This window comes from Trichechus manatus, unplaced genomic scaffold, assembly GCF_000243295.1.
Source record: "Trichechus manatus latirostris isolate Lorelei unplaced genomic scaffold, TriManLat1.0 scaffold00038, whole genome shotgun sequence".
NCBI lineage: Eukaryota > Metazoa > Chordata > Mammalia > Sirenia > Trichechidae > Trichechus > Trichechus manatus.
Window position 1 is genome coordinate 5,170,656 of NW_004443974.1, and position 23,602 is coordinate 5,194,257.

General features: G+C 41.1%; 2 protein-coding genes across 9 annotated transcripts in view; one reads left to right on the plus strand and one right to left on the minus strand.

Annotated features, from left to right (window-relative positions):
* GSN (gelsolin) overlaps positions 1-1,854 on the plus strand; it is a 68,884-nt gene extending 67,030 nt beyond the window's left edge. For all 6 annotated transcript variants that reach the window (XM_012555314.2, XM_023730667.1, XM_023730668.1 and 3 more), the window contains 2 exons: positions 824-884; positions 1,473-1,854. In XM_012555314.2, the coding sequence (XP_012410768.1) occupies positions 824-884; positions 1,473-1,642 (231 nt within the window). In that variant the 3' untranslated portion in view covers positions 1,643-1,854. The remainder of the gene's footprint in view (positions 1-823; positions 885-1,472) is intronic.
* A 4,583-nt stretch (positions 1,855-6,437) lies between these two features.
* Positions 6,438-23,602, minus strand: part of STOM (stomatin) — a 35,269-nt gene continuing 18,104 nt past the window's right edge. For all 3 annotated transcript variants that reach the window (XM_004375619.3, XM_023730672.1, XM_023730671.1), the window contains 5 exons: positions 22,522-22,594; positions 21,175-21,257; positions 17,442-17,645; positions 16,115-16,249; positions 6,438-8,558 (listed from right to left, as the gene is read on the minus strand). In XM_004375619.3, the coding sequence (XP_004375676.2) occupies positions 8,364-8,558; positions 16,115-16,249; positions 17,442-17,645; positions 21,175-21,257; positions 22,522-22,594 (690 nt within the window). In that variant the 3' untranslated portion in view covers positions 6,438-8,363. The remainder of the gene's footprint in view (positions 8,559-16,114; positions 16,250-17,441; positions 17,646-21,174; positions 21,258-22,521; positions 22,595-23,602) is intronic.

The window sequence follows — 23,602 nt, forward strand, 5'->3', positions numbered from 1 at the left end:
AAACTGCTGAATGCTAGGAATCGTATGATGAGCAAAATAAAGCTCTTGGAGGGGCTTCCAGTTTAATAGGAACACATTTGTAAATAAATAAAGTGTGGTATTGTTGTCTAACACCATTTAATCGATGATAGGTGCTCTTTAAAATCATATTTTTGATATACATAAAAACAGATGATACATAAAAATCAGTTTAATAGATTTGTTTTATGTAACAAAACTTGTAATAAGGCTCAAAATGGCGGTGATGGTGGTGAGTTCAGTTTGTATACCAAGTCTCAGACCCATGTTGTCCAAGACACACAGGGCTGGGCACATAGTAGACTCTAAATGCATATTTGTTGAATGAAATGAGTGAGCATATGTTGGCCCTTCATTTTTTGAATAAATAAATACCTTTCAAGGAATAATTCATGAACTTCTAGAGAGGGATCTCAAACTCAGCGCTTGATGGCACCTGGCAAACTGAAACTGCCCATCTAAAGGAGCAGCTACTACTCAGCTTTATCCAAGTGAGGGTGAAGGCCCAGGGTGAAGCCCAATTTTTCAGTAGAAGTTAGAAATAGTGATTTTTACGTGATCAGTTGGTAACTAAATTTGTTTAAAAAGACATTGCAAACCAACATTGGCTGGTGGGTGAGCAAATAAAACATGTTTGTAGGTCACCAGTTTGCAACCTCATTTCCAGATAATCCCAGACATAGTCTATGGGCTCTGTCGTTTGAGGGCTTCATCCAGCCCAGCACCTGGTCCCCCCCATTCTCCCTCCAGCACCAAATTCGGTCATCACATCTCACGCACCTTTTATTTCACATCTCACCTCCAGGTCTTTGTCTGGGTTGGAAAAGATTCTGAAGAAGAGGAAAAGACAGAAGCCTTGACCTCTGGTGAGGACCCAAGTCTGTCTGTGGGTCTGTTTCATGCAATGTAGTGGGAGCTGCTTCCTGCACAGGGCTGGGAGTCACATCTATGGGTTGGAGACCTCTGCATCTGTGGGAAGCCCCCCATAGGGCCTACCTGGGGTGATGCAAGGACAGATCAGCTCCTTCAGAAAGCTCCAGGATATAACAGGGGAGGGGATACCACTTCAAGTTCCCAGAATGCCCCCAGGGTTCAGATGTTGGAATGCAGATCCCTGGTAGCTGAATAGATCTGCTGTGGAAGCAGGGACCCCAGCAGCTGATTCTTTAATAGGGGACAGCAAGAGAAAAGTGGGGACTAAGAGCTTTATGAAGCAAGAAGTTCAACCATGACCTGTCCCTTCCTAGGCACTGATTCCTGGGCAGGATGGTGGAGGACTCATGGGTGTCATTGCCAGTAACAGATGGTGGTGTCCAGGGCAGGGGTGTGGCAGGCAGTAGGGACATTAGGACCAAACACCGTGTTTTGGAACCCCTGCCCTGAACTGCCCTCTCCCTGGTGAGGGAGGCACTAAAAATCCCTGGGGTTTCCTTTTCTTCCTCGTGTGTTTGCAGCTAAGCGGTATATCGAGACGGACCCAGCCAATCGGGATAGGCGGACTACCATCACCCTCGTGAAGCAAGGCTTTGAGCCTCCCTCCTTTGTGGGCTGGTTCCTCGGATGGGATGACAACTACTGGTCTGTGGACCCCTTGGACAGGGCCATAGCTGCGCTGAGAACCTGAGGAAGGGCAGGACCCACACGTCACTGGTCAGTGCCTTTTAGAACTGTCCATCCCTCAGAGAGACCCTACAGCGGGCAGGGCAACTCGGGTGTGTGTGTTTGTTTTTTTACATTAGCCAAAAACAGCCCTGCAAAAACTCAGGGTCCTTGCAAATTGTCTCAAATATCTGTGCTTTGGAGATTTAATTCAATAAAAGCTTTTGGAGTGTGTTAGCCAAGTGTGCCTCAGTAGTTTCCTCACGCGAATGCCCCTACCCACCTAATAGTAATAAGTCACCTCTGCTCTTCCAGAGTATGTCCCTGAAAATTCTGAGAATATCCAGAGGTACCTCGAATGGGCCTGTGAACCAATGGATCAGCTACATTTACCCTGTGTGTTAATCCTCCCAGAAGCAGATGCCAAGATGAGATGAAATGTACAAGGATTTTATTAGGAGAAAGTGTGAAACGAAATAGGAAAGGGGCTGGAGAAGGCTGGGAGAGCCATCAGACGGAGATGCAAGTCTGACCCCAAGTGAGGGAGAGAGAGAGAGAGAGGAGGTTGGGGGGAAGTGTCCGAGACTGCCTTGCAGTCCAGGAAGTTTCAGCAAAGCTATCAGGGAGTCTGAGCAAAAATCAAAGTGTGCTTGAACAAAAGTCAAAGTCAGCCAACAAAGGAGCGGGTGTGTCTTAGTCTCCCTGCTATACTCAATCATCAGGGGGCACGCGTGACCTTGGAGCACAGGTGGGATGGACTTCAAAGCGGGCAGCTGGGGCCCTTAGTCAATTACATTCTCTGTCTAGAAAGTCTGCAAGGTGTGTTCTCCTGGCTGCCACACCCTCTAACATCTGCCTAGACCTTCCTCTCTTCTTCTGCTTCCCATGAGTTCATATCTACTTCCCCAAAGCTATTTGGCTAAATGTCTCTACTGCCGCAGCTACCATCACAAGAGCTGTCCTAGGATTCTCTCAAAGTTTACAACCTTTGGGGTGTAGGGCAGGTACTTCCTCTGTGCCCCACTTTGTCACCTGGACCCTGAATCTCTGATCATTCTCACATGTCACAAAGTCCATCTTGGACATTTCCATCAATGTCTGCTCAACCTTTCTCCATAGTAGATCCAAACCATTCCAAGGAAACTGCTAGGAGTCAGACCCCATTCCCTTCCCTCCATCCTTCTGGTCTCTTCTCACCTTCCTCCCCCCACCCCCCTACCACTCCATGCCACCACCCCTTAGCCCCCCCCCACCCCCCCCACCCCAAGTCATGGAGTGAAAGCTGTCATGCAAATGACGGTAGGAGAACAAAAGCCAGCTGCAGGGTTTATGTTTTGGGAAGGGTGTGTGTCTGGTGTGTGTGTGTTTACATCGTTGTTTCCAAAGCTGCTGATCACCTGAATTACCCAGGGAGCTCTTTAAAAGTACAGGTTCCCCAGGGGCCCTACCTCCAGAGATTCTGACTCATCATCACAGGCATGATGGAGAAAGAATTTTCCAGGTGAACAGTGGAGGGGGAGGGGAGTCACCTTCGGTGGCAGAGGGAGCAGCAAGTTGGGAGGCAGGGTGTGTGAAGGGGTTCAGGAACTGACCTCAGCCCAGTGTGGCTGGAGCAGAGAGGGGAGTGCTGATTCTGGAAGCTGCGAGGTAGGCAGGGGTCAGTTCAAGAAGGGCCTTGCTAAGGGGTTAGACTTGATCCTGCAACATTTGGCCTTTTTGACCTCATAAGATTGCTTTCATAATCAAAGCAACAACTTGAGAAATGCAGTCTTAGAACAAAAGCAGCATTTACCACCCATAGCTTCTAGGGCCTTGCTAGAAGCTGGTGGAGGCTGTCTAGACAAAGCCAGTTCACATCCTGGAAGCCTGTGGGAGGTCCAATTGTAGGTGGACCTGCCCATGAGTTCGTAACTTCAGTTTACACTGGTATGAAAGGGTATGGCTGTAGCCTCAGAGAGAGCTCTGCAGTGCCCTGAAAAAAGAAATTGCATGGAGCAACTGAGTTGCTGACTTCCTATTTCTCTCTAAAAGACAAAATAGCAACTCAGGAACAGTATCACTTTAACCACATATTTTCTTTTCCTAATTATGGAAACCTTGAACTTCATCATCTCCTGGAGTGGACAAATCCTTATAAAATGCCAGGACAAGTGTCCACAGAAAACCTTTCCTCAGGTCTCAAGAGCCCATATTGGGTTACATGACTATTCCTGAATGAATCATGAATGGGTGGCTGTTGTGTGTTTATCGAGTTGATTCCAGCGATAGTGACTCTATAGGACAGAACAGAACTGTCCCATAGGGTTTCCTAGGTTGTAATCTTTATGGGAGCAGATCACCAAGTCTTTCTCCCTTGGAACCACTGGTGGGTTCGAACTGCCGACTGAGTGCTTAACCATTGTGCCACCAGGGCTCCTTGAATCATGGGCTAGAGGATGGAATTATCCATAGGCTAATTAGGCTCGCCCCAGCAGTTGAGGGTTAATTCTTTTTCTCTGAGGTGAGAATTGTTAAGGGGGAGGTACTAAAAAAAAGCCATGGTCCCAGGAAGGAGAAAGGGGGTAAATGGATGCTGGGTAGGCAGCCATTTTGTTGGAGATTTTTTTTGGGCTAGATGCTGAAAACAATTATTAAGAGTAATGGTTCCTTCAGACTTGGGGCATCTAATAATTTTCAGAAGGCTGAATTTCCAGCCAATTCTTACCAGAATATTTTAGGAAAGATTCCCAATTGCCACATGGTTACTAAGTTTTTAGAGATTTCTAAAGGCTCAGCTTTGTCAGTGGTTTCAATCTCCTTTCTCATCAGACTCTTCTGGCTACATTGTGGACTGAAAAGAGTGGCATTCTATTAGCAAGGTGGATCCTTTAGGCAAATCTCAACCTCTTCTGAGCCCCCAGCTGCTGTAGATGTTATCAGCGTCACAGTAACAGACCATCATTAATTACCCCCAAAGAATCCAGGGATTTTACCATGGCCTGGTCAACACAATTGGGATTGTAAATGGAAATGAAAGGTATTTAAAGTTACCTTGGTGCAATTCTCAGCACTCAATATTATGGTTCCCTTTGCCTTCTCCTTCACTCCTACCTTGAAGTTTCTACTTTGAAGTTAGAAAAAAATCTTAGATTATCTAGTCCAGTCGTTCTTAAGTTTTTGGATAGCCTTGTTGGTGGGGTCAATGTACCCTCTAAAATTGTATGAAAATGTGTGTGTGCACGCCACTCTATGCAATTTTCAAAGACAAAGCTCCTTAGCTTCCAACACATTCTCAAAAGGTCTGAGACCCAAGTAGTAGAATACAGCCTCCTCATTTTACAGGTCAGGAAAATGAGGGTCAGAAAGGGGATATGACTTATCTAAGGTCATGCTACAAGTTCAATGGTATAGCGGGAGGGAAAGGCATTTAGGAGCATTGATTTTCAAATTGTGATTGGTAGAATTTTGTATGTTTCAGTAATTGTACAAGTATTTGATTAAAATTCCATTTTTTAAGTGGTAATAAAAATCACACACTTAGAAACAAAATGGAGAAATTAAATGTACAGCCTTAAGACTACAACTGTCTTATAACTCCAATTAAAACATTTCCCCCCCCAAAACAGCCTTATTGTTCTCATTGACTAACTTTATATTAAGTAAATGTCATACATTTCAGCTTAAGAATTTATGCTAGTAGAAGACAAGTATACAGTTTTCCTTTGAAAAAAGGAGTCTGCTGCTAAAGGTTTGAAAATCATTGGTGAGTAAGAAAGGTATTGGGTTCACTATTTACTAGCTGAGTGACCTTGGGCTAGCAAGACCTGGCATTGTTAGGATTAAAGGACTATGTAAACCTTAAGATCCATGGAACCCTGGTTTCCTCCCACTCAGGCTAGTGTCGTGGTTACAAATACCCACATCTACTCCTTTCATTTGTATTGAACTTTGGCCTAGATCAGATGGCTCAAAACTAAAGTTTAGGGCCTGCTTGGGCATGGATACACAGTTCCACTAGTCAAATGAACTTTGACAGTTTTGAAAAAGTTGTGATCTACATATAAAATGATTGGTGGTGGTATGCGTATGGAGGCAGTGCTGGCTGCTAGTATACACACCAAGATACATTTAGACACCTTAGAAGTCTTTGGCATCAGACAGATGTGGGTTTGAATCCCAGCTCTGCTCTTTACCAACCATGTGACTTTGAGCAAATTTTAACCTTCGAGTCTTGGTGTCCTCATCTGTAAAATGGGGATGATAAAAGTATCTATCTCATCAAGCTGTTCTGAGGATAAAATGATTGAATGTATCTATAAGTGCTTTAGCACAAGGCTAGATACCCCATAAATGGTAGCCATTAATTCAGGATGGTTCTTGAAAGGTAGAATGTTGCAGGTAACACATGTTGGTTTTATATCATTGATTTCTCTACTTAAAAGTAGAGGGTTGTTGTTGTGTGCGTTCAAGTTAATTCCAACTCATAGCAACCCTATACGACAGAGTAGAGGGTATGCCTATGTTATTAGCTGAGTGACAGCAAGAAGTGGGTTACCGTCCTATCTGGAGGAAGGCAAAAGAAAGTGAAGCCAGCCAAGATTTCAGGGGGTATATGGATCTCAAACTCCCCCAGGAAAATGCATGGGCAGATGCACCAGAGGGAGCTTGGACATGGGAGATGTCACATGGGCAACTGCAGCCTCTTCCCTTCCTCTGGCAACTGAAAGCACAAGAAGGAGCAAGGCAGCCAGCCGAGGACTGGAGTATATGGTGCATCACTCTGAAAAATGAAATCCACACACGTTAAACGCAGGCAGGAACAGATTCTCACCCAAAGAAAATTAGTAAAAGTACATACTTTATTATTTTATGGGATGCCATTAGAAAGGGAGGCCACTTGGAAAAAGACTCTTGCACTAACACTCTCATCCTAGAGCTCATTCTATGCTTCCTTCCTCCCAAGCAATTTAATGCCAACCTATTGGGCTATGGATTCACAAGGCAAGAAGGCAAAGGTGGTTTGGTATCTGGAGATACACAAACTCAAGGAACCAAAAGCATTGTTACTCTATGTCTGAGAAGAGATTTTCAACCAGGATATGGGGTTGTTTCCTGGTCATCAGTAGTCAAGGTGAGGCACTTCACAAAACAGAAAAAACTATCACTTAAAATTCAAAATATAAATGCAACTTGAGTTCTCAGTCAAAATGCTCCATATACCTTCAATAAACTCAGTTGGGGATCTGGATATATGAAGAGAGGGTGGTTCACGCTTTCTAAAACAAGCTTATGAATGGGGTGCGGGGGAGGGGACACTTATAGACTGGGATTGACAGAGAGTGATCTAGCTAAGGATAGATGGGGAAGGTGGCTCTAGGTAAGGAAGCCACTATTCTTAGACTTCTCTAGGTAAATGCAGAGCCTCAAAGAGGAAGTATTACAACTGTCACCACCAGCCAGCTTTCTGGACCAACAGGAAGAATGCCAGGTTGCTCAAATTACAGGCATTTGTGACATGGAAGGTGCTTCCTAATACTACAGACTAAGAAATGGCAATCCAGAGAAGCTGACCACTTCTTCCTCTTTCAGCATCAACATACATGAGAGAAAATGACTTACTATCTTTTTCTATCTTTACCTGCAGATTGGGATTTAAAAAAAAAAAAAAAATCTATGAATCTATATAGATATCCTAAGTTTGACAGCATCTATTCAAGCTAATTAGACACCATGTGCTCAATATATTGTGAATTCCTTATATTACTTAATGAATGAGTTGGTAACCAACATATTTCTCAATGTACAATAGTTAATAGCATGCAGACAGTAAAATATAATGGTTTTTTGAAGATATTTAAAAGTATGTTAGTTCTTGAGCTATTCAAATGGGTATACAAACAACTGTTTATAGAAATTTGAGAAAATTTTATTTAAAAAATCAAAACTGTTTAAAACCTGATATACGAAAATAGGCAAAAGTGAGAAACAAGCACTTTGGGACAAGAATTTAGCTGGTTTGAAAGGCAGACCACAGAGGAATCATTTACTCAAAAAGGAGGCTCAAAAAAGTTTAAAAAAAAAAAAAGATACATACATTATTTTAAAAAGGAACTCTGTAATAGTAGGCTTGAAGGTCTTTGAAGGGTTAGGGTAATGTTTTTGTAAGTCTTGACCATTTCCTCTAATGCTGACAGGTCCAGGCAAGAAAATGCCTACTCTCAGGTGGGGATTATTTTGAAACATGGTTTGGGTTCAAAAAGAAAACAGACACTGAGGACATTTCCTTCAATTAAGGTTCCCTGGAAGTAAGGCACATACGGCCCGGAGAAGCAGGTTGCAGCATAAGGCGATAGCTTTCTGCAGAGCATCTATCCAGCTAGGAGTGTCAGGTGGTGCTTAAAGCCTCTGTTCTTGCCTTTGGCCTGGCTGCTGACACAGGGTGAAGAATGACTCAATGGAAGCCAAAAGAAGAGGGATTTAACCTACCACATAATGATCTAAAAATAAGAACTTTTACATATTTTGAAGAGCAAGAGATGTCTAATTCACCAATCTCTCTCTCTCTCAGTATTTACAAGCTAAAAATTCTTTCATCTGTTTTTATGATTATACATTCTAAGAACACCAAACTCAATATATGGAAAAGGAAAGAGAGGGAGAAAATTCAAATTTCCCTGCCCTACTCTCTCCTTATGGGTTAAAGGCTAATTTGGTACCCTACTTCATCCTTTGCAGGGGAGACTCATCTCTGCCTTGGCCTGTGTGGCTCAGTGTTTTGCCCCTACGATGCCTTGCAACATATCTATAGGCAGAGGGAAGACAATCGTTGAGTTTTTCTCAGCAGCAATTGTGGTCAGTGTCTGAAGGTACCGGAGCTGGAGAGCTGCAGGAGATTCAGTGATGACCATAGAGGCTTCTTTCAGAGCTCTGGATGCATTCATTTCTCCCTCAGCAGCAATGACCTATGGAACAGTGGAAGACAGAAGTAAAACTGGAGAAAGCAGCATGGTGTAGGAAATCCACCTGACTTACCAAAGGATTTGTCATTAGCAGCAGTCTTCAAACTGGGGTATGTATACCTCAGGTGGTACTCAGTTTCCTTCTGTTCTTTTTCCTAAATCTGATTTGCCTGACTGAGTATGTGCCTGAAGTCCAGACATCCTCTTTTACTATGGCCCTTCTCCCACTTGCCAGGATACCAACAAAGGGACAATTCATAATGGGTGCTGAGACAGTGAATGGCTCTAATGACAAATCCTTTGGGAAGTCAGGGTAGATTTCCAATTCTTTGATTTCTATGGGCAGAGGGAAGACAAAGAAAGGAAAGAGGACCTTATGAACTGAAAGCTGATAGATCTTTAAAAATATTTGTTAATGAAAGATCACTGTATGATTTTTTCACACATAAATTCAGTGTTAAGAATTGCATGATATTACTTTAATAAAAACTTCCATTTCCATCTACTGATTTATCTATAAAAATGAAAAATAGCAATAGAATTGGATGTTGAATCCTGTCTCATTCTAGCAATAAATAATAGCCATCCACAAATACATGAATTAATTCCTCACTCATCTCATTAACAGAAGCATTTTTAGTAAAATTTTATTTCTTATTTAGAAGAAATTCTGAAATATTTAGATCCTGTTTGTAAAAAAAATAAAAATAAAAAAGCAAACAAACCAAACCCATTGCCATCGAGTTGATTCCGACTCATAGCAACCCTACAGGACAGAGTAGTACTGCCCTATAGGGTTTCCAAGGCCAATCTTTACGGAGGCAGACTGCCACATTCTTTCTTCCGTGGAGCAGCTGGTGGGTTTGAACCACTGACCTTTCAGTTAGTAGCCAAACGCTTAACCATTGCACAACCAGGGTTCCTGTTTGCAGTCATAGGAAATTTAAAGAACTAATTTAAACTCTTCAACTAAATGTGTTGCAGTAGGGTAATAAAGTAATTCATAACAAAATAGATTAGATAAAATTTCTGACTGTTGAAAAAGATCTCATTCATATATTTTTTAATGGATGATTAAATCATTGTTATTCAGATTTCACTGGATACATTCAAAAGAATTGTTAATATTTATTTTAAAATGTCAATATTTCCAACATACCAGGAATTATACACTTTGCAAGTACACAAACTCATGATGAAAAATTTTAAATGTTAACTTACAATGTGTGAGGGAATATATAATTTTTCTAAATTCTTTTAGAGCTTACACAGGCAAAAAAATTTTGAAGATCACTGGAGTGGTAGAGAGAGGAGGGGCTTTGGAATTACAAGATCTTAATTAAGCTCAAACCCCAAATCTAACACTTACTAGCTGAATGTTCCCAAACAGCTTATTTAACATCTCTGAGCCTCAGTTTCTCATACTTTAAATGAGACAACTGCTTATAGGACCACTGTGAGGAAGACTGAGGTATAGTAAATATTGAATTTATAAATGGAGGCTATTATACAGGAATGGTGAATGACAAGTTAAGACCTGATTTTTGAAGCCAATTTAATGCATAAAAGAATCAGAAGGTGTTTTGGCATGCATATTTTCACCATAATAAAAGACGAACAAAGTTCAGAAGTTAAATTGAGACAGTTACTTTTAATTAATAAACCTAGGAGAAGAAAAGGTGTAAAGATACCATCAAGATTAAAAGTACAGTTTCACCAGGTTGTCCTTAATGGATCTCAAAACATTAACGGTTCAGTATTAACAGTTCATAATACTCCTGTAAATATCAGAGTTGGAAGCAATGGTCTTATGACCAATGGAATTTCATTCACTTATACAGCAAACTTTGCAGACCTTCTAGGTGTTAAGTCTTGTGTAAGAGATAGGGATAATAATGAGTGGAATCCCTACCCTAAAGGAGCTCCTGATCAAGTAGAGAAGACAGACATAGAAACAAATAATTTTCTTCCAGTGTGATAAATATGATTAACAGATATATCTACCAGTCCGAGTGCTGGCACAGAGAGGAAAGTAATTTTTGCAGAGGGTGAGGTGAAGTGGTTATATTAAAGGATGAAAGGTTTCCTATTTGGATGTAGATGATGAAAAATACTTCAGGTAGAACACATAAAAAACAATTTGAGTATAAAAAAACTGGTGTATTCTAGAAAACTGTATAAGTGGCTCAGTACTGTGGGAGGAAGAGGGGAAAAGTAGAGGACGAACAGGGGCCAGGGTCCAAAGGGCTAGGAAGGCCAGGGCATTTGGTCTTCCTTCTATAGGCAATGGAAGCCACTGAATGATTTTTAAGTAGATAAATAACTGCATCAGATCTAGTTTTAGAAAACCTTCTGATGGAAGTCTGAGGACAGATTTGAAGATAAGAGATTGAGAGCAGCTAGTGGAACTGCTTCAGAGAGGTTGGTGAGATTCACTGGTAGTAGGGATGGAGGAGGAAATGGATTTGGTAGCTCTTCAGGAGGAAGACTCAACAGAATTTGGAGACTGACTGGGTATGTGGAGCAGAGGGGAATAGAGGCTGAGCCCCAGGTTTCTAGGTTTAGATCACATGGGTAGTGCCATTAACTGAGATAAGGGTTACAGGATATGGCAATCACTGAGAGAAAGAACCCAGTTTAGAGGATAAACACCTTAATTGACCAAGGCAAACCATTAGGTACTACCTAGGGCTGAGAAGCGGAAAGTGCCAGATATGTTCAGTGACAACCATGTAACTGTACTCCCAGGTAAGCACTGTAGAGCAGGCATAAACAAACCTGCCATGACAAAAACAGGCTCTGATTTTTCTCCATATCATCTCAGATGTCCACTTTTTTATCTGGACATGGACCAACCGCAAAGATATCTCATCTCCCCCTACTAATCAATACGCAATCTCTTGACTGGGAAGCAAGATCCATCAGCTGGGCACCCATTTTGTTAACAGAAAAGCTGCTCTGAGCAAGCTGCCAAAGATGTGAAAACTGGCTTTGTCTAAATATAGGCCAAGTATACCCTGTTGATAGGATCTTAGAGAGCAAAGCAATCTACTTGTGGGCATATGGGGCTTTTGCTAAATATGCTGTAATCCTATGTCAATCAAACTGCTTATATTTACAGACCTTCCTTTTTAATCAGGTATTTTCATGTATGTGAGATTATACTCACATCAGCTTCTCTCCTTCTGCAGACGATATGGGCTGGTCAGAGGGAAGGGTGGAGAAAGGTGATCTTTTGCATTTTTGCACTATGCCTGCTCAATTAATGGAAGACTAGGTCTAGAAATATGATCCTGTGCCAGGCATTTTTATGAGAGTTATGAAAAGGAAATAAGGGAGAATGCAAGCGCAAAAGACCTTGCATTTCAAGCCATTAAGGGCTGGTCTAAAAAACTTTAAAAGGAGGTTCAGCTAGCATGCTGTATAAAAATTCTTAGGAGTATCTGTCCTCTTTTGTGACTGGCTTCTTTCAATCAACATTATGTTTGTGAGCATTTATATGCAGACTGTTCATTCTCTTTGCTGTATATTATTTGTATGGGAATAAACCACACTTTATCCATTCAACTAGTGATGGACATTTGAGTAGTTTCCAATCTGGGGCAATTATAAAGGGCTGCCAGGAATATTCTAGCACATGCCTTTTGATAAACATATGAGTGCATTTCTGTTAGATACATTCTTAGGAGTGGAGCTGCTGACTCATAAGGTACATATATCTTCAGTTGTAGTAGATATTGCCAGTTTTCCAAAGTGGTTGTACCAATTTATACTCCCACCAGCAGAGTATGAGTTCTAGTTCCTCTGTCACCCACAATTAGTTATTTACTGTTTGTTTGTTTTTATAAATATATTTATTATTTATGTATGTAGGTATGCCTGACATTCTGGTGGGTGTCTAGTGTGGCATCTGCCTGTGATCTAAATTTGCTTTTCCCTGATGGCTAGTGAACTTGAGTTTTTCTCTGAAGTCTCTTAATCTATAGACTCATTCACTCTCTCTTCCATTGTAATTTATTTGTTGAAGAAACTATGACCCCTATTTTTATGAAAACTTGAATATAAGCCTTATGGTTGTTGCAGGATTACTGTATTTTATACAAGGCCTAGGCTCACTGTGGTTCCAAGTGTTAACCTTCACCTTAAAGACAGACAGCCACTGCCCTAGTCAATAAGACTGTTTCCGGACTAGCCCTAGAGCCTCATCCACGAGGGAGGACAGTAATTCAGAATTCCAACAGGCTTCCTTTATCATTTCTTATTGTCAGCAAGGGAAGATAGGAACCTTCTTTCCAAACTGGCAAGAATGCTCGTGGAAGAGGCTCAGCTCATCCTGGGAAGTCTCAGAGAAGACAATGTGGAGCAGAGGGGAGTTCTAATTTCCATTGCCACTAATTGACTCTGTAACCTTGAGGAAATCCCTTAATTTTTCTGGGCTTCAATTTTTCATCTGAATAGCAGGATAGCAAACAAGTTTCCTTTTGAGGGCCAGCTCCAAGCAATCAATGGTTGTTAACAGGAGTGTTGTAGAAGGGTTCTGAGGCCAAGTCTAAGCTTAGTGGAAAACAGTGATGTGGTTAATTACTGGCATGGGTATAGGAGGGCAGAGTGGCAACATCTGGGCGAGGTATTTTCCACCTTAAGGAGATAATCTCTAAGGACCCTTCTGGCTCTGATATTCGACGTAGTCTATGTATGGTAAATTCTATTATTCAATATGGTTTGGAAATGGAGTTTTTGGTTACTTATATATTTTAGGTAAAAGCAATCTCTAATTTTTAAAATAATTAGATTATAGTAGGGCATATTTAAGAACATTATCATAAATATAATTTAATCTTCTAAATGTGATGGTTTCTCTCAAAGGCACATGAAGATTCTGCAATATCACTGGTCCATCATCACAAACATCAATTACCACATTAGGAAAGCCTGAAAATTATTGTTAATAGAAAATTCTGGAGGCACTGTGCAAATAAATAAGCTAATACTCTATCTGGTGCTGGCTAATAAATTACAGTGACCAATCTGTGGCTTAAAGGGCATCCTAATAGAAGTGTGGAATAGAAGAGTCAATTAGCACCACCTACTATTTTTTTCTAATAACAACAACAAAAACAAGAAATTGGTTTGCTCCTGTACAGCAACCCCTCCTATGAAAACTATCCCTCTTCCTCCACTCCATTCACAGGCATGGGGCTTGAGATCTTATCAATATCTGACTTGGCCCTTTGACCAAAGCTGGACCAAAGAGTATCTCTCTTCCGTGAATTTTTTTTTTTTTCTTATTGTTGTAGTTAAATGAAGTTTACATTTCAAGTTAGTCTCCCATACAAAATTTTATACGTAAATTGTTATGTGACCCTAACTGTTCACCCCATTCTGCGACAGCACACTCCTCCTTTCTGCCCCCGATTCCCCATGTCTATTCAACCAGCTCCTAACCCTCTCTGCCTTCCCATCTCACCTCCAGACAGAAGTTGCCCCTTTGGTCTCTTGTATCTACCTGACTAAGAGGCACACTCTTCACGAGTATCACTTTATGTTCCACAGTCCAGTCCAATCCCTGTCCGAAGGGTTGGCCTCGGAAATTGTTTTAGTTCTAGGCTGATAGAGAATGCAGGGGCCATGCTTTCCGGGCTACCTCCAGTCTTAGTCAGATCATTAAGTCTGGTCTTCTTACTAGCATTTGAGTTCTGCACCCCATCTTTCTGCTGCTCCATCAGGGACTCTCTGTTGTGTTCCCTATCAGGGCGGTCATTGGTGGTAGCTGGGCACCATCTAGTTCTTCTGGTCTCAGGCTGATGAAGTCTCTGGTTTATGTGACCCTTTCTGTCTCTTGAGCTAATACTTTCCTTGCGTCTTTGGTGTTCTCCGTTCTCCTTTACTCCAGGTGGTTGAGACCAATTGATGTATCTTAGATGGCTGCTTGCAAGCTTTTAAGACCCCAGATGCCACTCACCAAAGTAGGATGCAGAACATTTTCTTAATAAGCTTTGTTATGCCAGTTGACCTAGATGTCCCCTGAAAGCATAGTCCCCAGAACCCTACCCCTGCTACTCTGTCCCACAAAGTATTTGATTGTATTCAGGAAACTTCTTAGCTTTGGTTTAGTCCAGTTGTGCTGACTTCCCCTGTAGTATGTGCTGTCCTTCCCTTTGCCTAAGATGATTCTTATCTACTATCTAGTTAGTGAATAACCCTCACCCTCCCTCCCCACCTCTGTAACCATCAAAGAATGTTTTCTTCTGTGTTTAAACCTTTTCTTGACTTCTCATAATAGTGGTCTTATACAGTATTTGTCCTTCTGTGACTGACTAAATTCACTTAGCATAATAAGTTCCAGCTTCCACCAGGTTATAGGATGTTTCACAGCTTCATTGTTGTTCTTTATTGTTGTGTAATATTCCATTGTATGGATATACCATAATTTGTTTATCCATTCGTACGTTGATGGGCAAGTGGAGCTGCTGACTCATAAGGTACATATATCTTCAGTTGTAGTAGATATTGCCAGTTTTCCAAAGTGGTTGTACCATTTTACAGTCCCACCAACAGCGTGTAAGTGTTCCAGTCTCTCCACAACCTCTCCAGCATTTATTATTTTGTGTTTTTTGGATTAATGCTAGCCTTGTTGGGGTGAGTCTCTTCTGTGAATTTGGGATTAGGGCCAGTCTGTCTCCTCTAGTGTTCAACTGGGAAGATGTGTAAACTTGAGAGTCTGACATTCTCCACCAAAAGCTATCCATAGTGAGACGTGGCCCAGGAAATGGAATAATTAGCTCCATTGAGTCTTAACTGTTTTCTGGTTCCCAGTTCCTGCTTCCAATCCTGGTGAGGCCTGACTCTACTTCCTGCCCTTGGGTTTGGTGAGATATCCCTGTATCCTTATGTGTTATCATCTCAATAGACTCTCTTTTTAAAGTTAGGTTAACAAGTATTTCCTCAGCATAGAGGTTATGTCACCCATGCAGGGTTAGGGCATAGGCAGGGATTATGATGAAAACAAAGAGAATAAAAGGCAGATTTCAAAGAAAGAGAAGTGATAAAAGGAAAAAGGAAAGAAAATAAGAGGAAAAGGAAATAGTAAGAAGGAAGAAGAACCACAGGAAAAAAGACGATGAAAGAGAAGACAAAAACAAGCAAGGAATGAATGGTGGCAAATTGATGAGACTGCCTACTTACTCTAAAGTCAGAATTTTTAATTTGCCATTAATTAGGAATTGCAGGAATAAACTATGAAACATGCAGTCATAGAAGAAGGAAGTAACTATATATACTGATATGGCCATTAACTATTATTAAGTGCAAAAAGTAAGGTGCAGAACAATGTGTATAGTACAAGCCTACTTTTATAAAACAAACAAGACAATAATCCAACAATTGTTAAGAGTGGTGGTCTCTGGGGAAATAGGATTTGAGGTGGTAAGAGACACCTCTCACTTTTACTAAATGTTTCAGAATTATTTCAATTTTTTTACAATAAACATGTCTTATTTCTTGTATTTACAAAAGAAAATGCAATAAGAAAAACAAGCTTAAAACAAAAAAAAGATTACCTTGGCTCGGGCCTCCCGGGCTGCTTCTGCTTCTGCAGCCATAGCTCTCTGGAGCTGCACAGGGAGTTTCACGTCCTTAATTTCCACACGTTCCACCTTTATTCCCCAGTCATCAGTGGCATCATCTAGAGTACACTGTTAGAAAGAGAGACGGTAAGCTAAAATTGTTCAGCCCCAGCCCAGATGCCTATAGTGGCTGTATTCATTGGGATTTGGAGCAGATAAGGCATGGGAGGAGAATTATATAGTTATCCTATAGAAGAAGGGGAGTCTCTGGGTGGTGCAAATGGTTAATGTATTCAGCTTCTAACCTAAAGGCTGGAGACGAATCCACCCAGAGGCTCCTCAGAAGAAAGCCCTGGTGACCTACTTCTGAAAAATCAGTCATTGAAAACCCTATGGAGCACAGTTCTACTCTGACACACATAGAGTCACCATGAATCCAAATCAACTTCATGGCAACAGGGGGAAAAAACAGGAGAAAAATGGTGAAGTAGGGGTTGGGGAATGGGGGGTTTGAGAGCTGATCTGATTCTGTTACTAATAAGCTAATGCAAGGGTTGGCAAACTTCTTCATAAAGGGTAAGATGGTAATTCTTTGTGGTATCTGTCACAACTATTCAACTCTGACATTGTAGGTTAAAAGCAGCCGTGGATAATACATAAACAGATGTGTGTGGCTGTGTTCCAATAAAACTTTATCTACAAAAACAGATGGTCGGCCCATGATGCAGTTTGTTGATCCCTGAGCAAACATGACTCTGTGTGAGCCATATTATTTCCTTCTGCTTCAACTTCCTCCCATTAGAATGGCAGGAATAAAACCATACCATCTATTTCATAAGGTTGTTGTGGGTATCAAATAAGATCATAGATTTTATCCACAAGGAAGTCTGTATAAATAAGAGGTGTTCATATTTATAGCACCTTATCTTTTTTGAACAAGCTGGGTTTAATTTGGGTTTAACATTTGTTACTTAGTTAAAAAGGGAAAGAGTAAGAGTCACAAGGGAATTCTATGGAATAAAGCTTTAACAATACCTGCGCTATCTTGCTGAACAGCATCTGAACTATTAGGCTAGAGAAAAGATTCATACTAACTCTGGGAAAAAAAATAACACTGGAGGGAATAAAAAACAATGCATGTATCTGAGTGTTATTATTCCATGAGCTGCTAGTGTGAAAAAGTCCCCTTCTATCAAATTTGGGGAAACCGTGCTATGAAGAAAAAAAGGCCAGTGATTCCTCAACTTGAATTAATAACGGGTTCTCAGACAACCATTGACTCCTCGTTTTTCAGCTTCTGGTGTGTAACACTGCTCCTCACCTGCATGTTGTGTGCAATTTCTTCTCTGTCAGAGAGGATCTGAGAAAGGTTCTTGGTGCCCAGAACATTCCTAAGAGTAGTTTGTGCCAAAAGACGGGTTGCTGAGTCAGCATTGGTGATATTTGCCACAGCCAAGGTTGCATTCTGAACGCGGTAGTAGACCACACCATCCACACTGACCGTCACTGAATCCTTGGTAAGGATCTACAGGATGAAGGAAGCAATTTCACACCAGTCAACCAGCGATTTCTTTAACACAACTGTCAGAAAGGTTATTCCATACAGCGTCTTAAAACACTAGCTGATTTTCTTTAATAAGATATCAGAAAACTAATTACATCTTTAAAATTTTTATAAAATACATTAATTTATTAACTCATTTAAGCAACCAACAAATACTAATTAAGGGGCAACTCTGTAGCAGGCACTGTACTAGGTACCAGGGTATTAGGTTTGGAAAGACTTGGCTCTTACTTTCAAGGAGCTTGAGGAAGCAAGGGAGACTTTAAAGGACAGGGGTTGGGCAGTTGTGGGTGGCAGAGATGCCACTTGAATTGAGTCTTGAAGAAAGAGACAAAACTTTTCTGAGGGTGGGAAGTGGAGCAGAAGAATATTCTAGGCAGAGAAAATAGTATGTGAAAAGGCACAGAGGTATGGGAGGGTCTAGTACAGCATTATTATTGGAACAAAAAGTGCATGGGAAATGGTTTTATAGGGCAAGGGCCAGGTAAAAAAATATTTACAGTATGCTACATAAAAATGTTTAACATGGAATAATTTTGTTTTGAACTTAAAAGTTGTCTGAATGAGAGGCTCTCGCAAAATGGTAATTCAAGTTACTTAACCTCTCTGGGACTCAGTTTCCTCCATAAAATAGAGATTAATAACCGTATCTACCTTACAAGATTGTTGCTGGAATTAATGAGTTAATTAAGTGCATAGAATAGTGCCTGGTACATGAGAAGTGCTGTGTAACAGTTGGATTTTATTATTTCTTCATCTTGGATAATGGTGTTAACTTTGAGTAAAACATAAACTTGGTTAACTATACTAAGCTAATTTAAGACAAAAAGAAACCATTTCACTTTATTTCTAATCCATCCTCTATACTTATGCCACAGTGATTTTTTAATACTTCAGTCTTAATTTCAGTAATCCCTGGTTAAAATGCTTCGATGGCTCCCTACTGCCTTCTGGATAAGTCCTCCTTAGTATAGTATACCCGTCCTTTGGCACCTGGCCCTACAATAATATCTCTCTGGCCTCATTTCTCCCCACTTCCTTATGCACACACGGCCACATCAGACCACATGCAGGTCCCCTACATACACCATGTCCATGCCCCCAGCCTTAATACAGGTATCCCTGCCTAGATGTCCTCTCCTCTCTCCCTCACAACAACTGACTGGAACCGTCATACTCATCATTCACGACACAGCTCAAGTGTCTCTTTCTCTGTGAAACTTCCCTGATATGTTCAGCAGAGGTTAAGTACTCTTCCCTTTGCACATCCACTGTACCTTACACTGCAGTGACATTAGTTATTTATGTCTACTTCTCTATTAGACTATGATTTTGGGGGCAGGGATGGTGTGTGTGTGTTTGTATCTCTAGCACTGGCAGAGTGCTTGATACATAGCAGGTGGTCAATAAATGAGAGATTAATTGAAATGAAATGTGGTCCTAGGAAAGGAGCCCTAGTGGCGCAGTGGTTAAGTGCTCGGCTGCTAACAGAAAGGTCAGTGGTTCGAACCTACCAGCCACTCCGTGGGAGAAAGATGTGGCGGTCTGCTTCTGTGAAGATTTACAGCCTTGGAAACCCTATGGGCAGTTCTGTTCTGTCCTATAGGGTCGCTATGAGTTGGAATTGACTCGATGGCAATAAGGTCTTTTTTTGTTTGTTTTGGGGGTCCTAGGATATATTGACTGATGAAGAGCAATGGAATGAGTCAGGAGACCTGAATTGTAGTTCCAGGTCTGCCTGTACCTCCTTCTATAAGGCTTTTAAACTGTTTGACCTAGAGATTCCTCATTGTGAGGTGGGCTAATAACACTGCCCAATTCAACCAAATTTCTGCAAAGATCAAATAGATGTTTTTGAACGACTTTTGAAAGTGCAAAGAGCTGTGTAAATGGAAGGGAATAGAAACTATTTGTTGTGTAAATAGCAGTTTCCATTTACACAACAATGTTATTACACAGCTGATCAGCAATGCCAGGCATCAAAGCAGGAATCCTTTTTTTAGTAATCTAAAAATACTTCTAACTTGGATGAAAGTAGGGAATTTGTAAATAAATGTACGTTACCATCTTGTGTGAAAATTAATCATTTCCCGTAATGTGATGAGACAATGTGCATCATTCCTAGACAAATTCTTGCCACTGTGACTCTGCCACAGCCAGAGCTCCCTAGAGCATGGCCTCTCTGCCTACTGTTTATCATAGGCAGGGTGTTTATCTCCCTTCCCAGTAAGTTCACAGGCGATTGGAAAAAGGATTGCTTGCCAAGTTCCAAACCACTTCGCATTTAGCAGCTTGCAGGACAGGAGAGCTCAGCTGGAAGGCAGAAGCTTACAGCGACTCTGCCAGATGTCTGCATTGTTTACAGAGGGAAGGGCCAGAAGAGTTCCTAGCTGCCCTGAAAGGGGCTCCTTCTGAGAGTCAGTCTTCTCTGGAAGATGGGAAAACATGCAGAGAACACAGCAATGCTCTCGTCTTGTTCTTTCGCTGTGGACAAAAATTATTTCTGGCATCAATAGATGTGTTTGGGTTATAAAGTCTGATGTCACCAATAACTTGGATCGGTACCAGCAGGTAGTTCCTGAGCTGGTTTCTGGATTTTGTGACAAGAGAAGACAACATGGCCAGGCTCCACCACCCTGCTGAGCACCGGCCCTTTGGCCAGGAAACACTGACAGTATTCTTTTGTCCCCCACTTCATCATTGGTTATTATGTGTCCTAAGATACAGGTACCAGATGGCTGTCACTTCGTCAAGGGCCACAATGGAGCTAATGTAGAACGCATGGAGCATGGAGCTGAGGAATAAACACTGGACCCGGAATCCAAAGAGCTGGACTTCAGTCCCAGCTCTGCCATTGTAGTCTGGAGGAACCCCTTTGTCCCACTGCACCTGTATACTTTCTAGAAGTTCTGCTGTGAGTTTCAACTGCCAGGAAAATATATATGAAGTACTCTGAAAAATCACAAAATAATTACTAATATAAAGCATTAATAGTATATGGTTTATCTGAAATACTAAGTGAACAGCTTCTAATTCTTCTAACCAATTATTTAGAATAAAATCAAGAACTTTAAGAAGGAGGAATATTGTGCCAAGTAGGATTTTCTATTGAGAAGCAGTGTGGTAGTAAAAATGATCCGGATGACAATGATGATGCTAACGTTAACATATAATAACAATAATAATAGCAACAAGCACTTATATAGCACTTACTATTTGCCAGGCATTATTCTAAGCACTCTACATATAATTTCTCATATAATCCTCAAAATAACCCCATAAAGTAGGTCCTATTATTATAACCTCTATTTTATAGATGAGGAAACTGAAGCATAGAGAAGTTAAGAACTTGCTCAAGCTCACACAGCTAGAAAATGGTGAAGGCAGTCAGGCTCTCAAGCCTGTGCTCTAACTTCTATACTACACTGCCTCTCGCTGCAAAGCATTTTCACACCTTATCTCAGTTATTCACAGCAAAAGACGGCCTTACCTCCTGAGGAGGAATGTCAAATGAAATAGTTCTCATGTCCACTTTGATGAAGCTGTCAGTGCACGGCAGAACAAAAAACAAACCTGCAACAAAGATCCGTGGAAGATTATAAAGAGACACAGGCACCTGGTCAGTTCACTTCGCCATTCAATTCTAATAGAACCAACCTAATCAACTGAAAGGCTCCAGTTCATCTCAGTAAACAGCCCCCTATGAGCCAGAAGCCAGGAATGTTATGCTTGACTCTTCTTGTTCACTTCCCACATCTTACTGTCCCTACCAAGGCCTGTGGATTTCATTTCCTTATATCTCTCCACGCATAATTCTTCCCAAAGATGGCAATTTCTTCCTATGCCATCTTTCTATTTCTTCTAGCTTCTCTGCTACAATCCATTTTCTAAGCTGCAAGCAGAGGAATCTTTCCTAAAGTACAAAGTCCTGCACGGTCTGCTCCTCCCACCTTTACCTCTTCAGCCCTTCCCCTCTCCTCACACCCCGGACTCTAAGTGGACTGAGCTACTTGCAGTTCCTTGAACCTGCAATGCTCTCTTCTACATTGCTTTGTTGCTGTTTCTGCTGGAACACCTCTTCTCTGGCTAACACATTTTCATGCCTCAATGTCACCTCCAGAAAAGCCTTGTATCATCCTACTAGTTTGGGTCAGTCACTCTTCTCTGGATTCCCACAGCTCTCTGTGATTACTTCATTATAACACTTACTGCATGGGATTGTGGTGTCCCCCTACTAGAAAGTAAAATACTTGAGGGTAGGGCTCTGTTTTAGTCTCCTTTGCATTCCCAGTAGTCTCCAGAATTCTTCTACTAGAACATTAAAAAAAAAAAAAAAAAACCGTTGCTATCGACTCACGGTGACCCTAAGTGTTACAGAGTAGAACTGCTCCATAGGGTTTTCTTGGCTATCATCTTCATAGAAGCAGATCACCAGGCTTTCCTTCCATGGCACTGCTGAGTGGGTTTGAACTGCTGACACAGTAGAAGCTTGATCAAAACTTGTCAAATGAATGACTGAAAGCCCTTCTTTGGCAGCGACTCTCACTGCTACTTTAGTCCTCTTTCTTTGCCCTGCCTCCACCTTATACCTTCCATTTCGTAAATTATTCCTGGACTAAGATAATCTTAACAGCTCAAACAGGAAGGGGAGGGGAAGAGAGGAAAGGCAAAGATGACTGAAGTAAACCTGGCTTGCACCACTGCTATTGTTATACAACTTCTGCTACACGTACTCTTTTCCAGGACAAAAGAGAAGAGACCCCCATCAGGGAAATCACATCAATAAAAAGGAAAAATGTCAGTCTCCAGACAAACAATCCAGAATCCTAGTACTGACCAGGTCCTTTGGCTCCTCCTTGTAAAATGCGACCCAATCTAAAGATGATGGCTCTTTCATATTCTTTTATGATCTAGAATTTAAAAATAAAAACAAAAAACCCACAATAATTCAACATGAGGAATACAAACACTTACATGCATAACTTCTTAAATATATACTAAATATGTTAAATATACAGTATCTCTGCTTTAAACAAGATGCCTATCTTGCTTTTTCTGTATAATCCATATAACATCTATAAATAACATATGCAATGTTTAATTACCACCTCCACAAGCATGATACCTATTTACTATGGTTTTTTAATTTTTTTCACTGGTTATCAATGCAATAGATATTCACTGTATAAAACTTGGAGAGCATACAGAAGTATACAAAAACAAATCCATAACCTCACTTCACTGTTAACATTATTATTTAATTATATACCAAAAACCAAATCCGTTGCTGTCACGTGGATTCTGGTTCATAGTGACCCTACAGGACAGAGTAAAACTGCCCCATAGGGTTTCCAAGAAGCGGCTGGTGGATTCGAACTGCCGATCTTTCGGTTAGCAGCTGAGTTCTTAGCCACTGTGTCACCAGGGCCAACTGCTGGCTAAGGTGAGCCCCTGCTAGGGTTATGAATATTGAAAAAGCTTCCTGCTTGCCATTGGCTTGTCCACCATGTGCCAGGCACCGGGCAGTGCACTTCCATCCTAACATCCTAAGTCCTGATAACCTGCTTGCGAAACAGGTTTGATTATTCTCATCTTACGAGGAGGAAACCGTGGCTTTGAGGAATGGCCACACAGCTAAGAAATGGCTTAAACAGAAAAAAAAAAAAAAAAAACACTAAAGTCCTCATAACTTTTCTCCTCATTCCTTCAATTATAATAATAACAAATTTATCTGGAAATGCTTGGAGCATATTTTATCTTTTTAGTAATATATAAATGATAGTCATTTATTGAAGTATTAAGAACCTTAGAGAAAAAAATAACCAGTATTTGTGGGGCACTTACTATGTGCCAGGCATTGTGATAATCACATTTAGACACATTAATTCATAAGTCTTCACAGCAACCCTATGAAGTAG